A 1,819-nucleotide genomic window follows, 5' to 3' on the forward strand; every position below is an offset into this window, starting at 1 on the left:
ATCTATTATAATAAAAAAAATTATATATTATAATATATTATTATTATTATTATTATTATTATTATTATTATTATTAATTTGCGATTGTGTGCGTGAAAAATGTTATTGATTTAGTACCCCATCGAAAAAAAAAGAGGAATTGATTGAACTTTTTGTTAAAACGAAACGTTACTTCTTACCTTTTCTCTTTTTCCAGATTGATTTCGACAATCATTGCACCCAATTGCTCGTTCATGTTTTTCATGGCATTTTCCGCAGCTAATTCCTTGCCATTCATGGTTTCCTTTAATTCCATTAGCCTGAAGCAAGTTAATCGAAGAGAAAAATACCGTGTAGAGATAGAAAGAAATGGTAGAAGACAATGAAATTGTTTGTTAAAGAAAAATTGTTTCAAAAAGAAAGAGAGAAGAATTAGATAAATAATTAATTTCAAAGCGATTGGCTATTCGGTAAAAACAAAGAGAACAACCGTGCTTCGAAACTGTCCCGTTGTTTTTCCATTTTCGTAACCAATCCCTCGCTGTTTTTTATTGTCTTTTGCATATCCTTCAAACGTTGTTCCATTATTTGTTCCTTGGTTTTGATTTGATTCTCCAACGATTTGTTTAACATTTGCAATTGTTGTATTTTCCCGTCGTCGTTGATTATTTTATTTTCAAGGTCGCGAATTTTGGCACGTGCCCTTTGCAATTGTCCCTCGTTTTGCATACGACGTTCCTTTGTCAAATGATGTTTTTCACGTTCAGTTTGTAATTCCTCATTGATTATCGTTAATTTTTCACGAATATCTTTATACTCGTCCAACGTTTTAGATAATTCTTTAACACGCGTACGAGAATTTTCGTATTCGTTGTAAAAATCGTGAATATTTTTCATCAATACGTTTATTATTTCCAATTGATTTGTTTTGATTTCATCAAATTGTGATTTTAACGAAATGTTATCATTGCGATACGCGTCAATACGCATTATCAATTCCGTATTAGGATTGTCAGTATCCTTTTTACATTCGTTTATAATATATTCGATATTATTATCCACAATCGAATGTTTCTTTAATAAATCATTACAATAATTTTCGTATCCTTTAGTTATTTCTTTTAATTTGTCGTTCAACGTTATCACGAATTCGTTGTTAATGTTGTTACTATGATTATTTATTATTGTATTATTAATATTAATTGTTTTTTGTTCGTTGGAATGTATTTGTTGTTGTTGTTGAATTTTTGGTAAAGTCGTTTGGATTTTAGTTGACTCGATTTCAATGATTTTAAGTTCATCTAATTTTCCAGGATCCTTTGCACCATTTAATATCATTTTTTCACGTAATTGTATTATATCTTGATATAAATCTTGTGTTGTTTTCTGATCAAGTAAGAAAAATATAAACGTTTAATAAATTATATTATTAATCATTTTATATAATCTTGATTTATTTTTTTCTCTTTGTTAGATTTAAAATAATTCAAAACTAACTTAACAATTCTTACTTGTTTTTGCAAGAGTTGGGTTTTAAGTAACACGAAACGTTTCTTTTTAGCGAAGTATTGATTCTCAAGTTCGCGTGCTTGTTTCGCCATTGTAATTGCATTTACTGGCTTTTTATTTATTATTTTCATAGTCGAACGACGAGCCGAATTTGTAGCAGGTGTTTCGATAGATGAATCTTCTAAAATAGTTAACTGTTGTTGTTCTTGTTGTTGTTGTTCTTGTTGATCGTTGGAAGAATTTTCCTGATGAAATAATACAAATATTATTTATACTTATACTTTTGATAGAAAAATTTGCATTAATTTAATTATTAAATTATACAATAATA

General features: G+C 28.1%; 1 protein-coding gene across 1 annotated transcript in view; it reads right to left on the reverse strand.

The window, feature by feature from the left end:
* Window positions 1-1,819, reverse strand: part of LOC106792223 (putative leucine-rich repeat-containing protein DDB_G0290503) — a 6,467-nt gene that overhangs the window by 3,897 nt on the left and 751 nt on the right. The window contains exons 2-5 of the mRNA XM_014758473.1: window positions 1,491-1,733; window positions 1,256-1,365; window positions 470-1,147; window positions 180-299 (exon numbers count right to left, since the gene is read on the reverse strand). Of these exons, the coding sequence (XP_014613959.1) occupies window positions 180-299; window positions 470-1,147; window positions 1,256-1,365; window positions 1,491-1,733 (1,151 nt within the window). The remainder of the gene's footprint in view (window positions 1-179; window positions 300-469; window positions 1,148-1,255; window positions 1,366-1,490; window positions 1,734-1,819) is intronic.

The sequence above is a fragment of the Polistes canadensis genome, unplaced genomic scaffold (assembly GCF_001313835.1).
Source record: "Polistes canadensis isolate GaletaPanama2010 unplaced genomic scaffold, ASM131383v1 scaffold_395, whole genome shotgun sequence".
Taxonomy (NCBI): Eukaryota; Metazoa; Arthropoda; class Insecta; order Hymenoptera; family Vespidae; genus Polistes; species Polistes canadensis.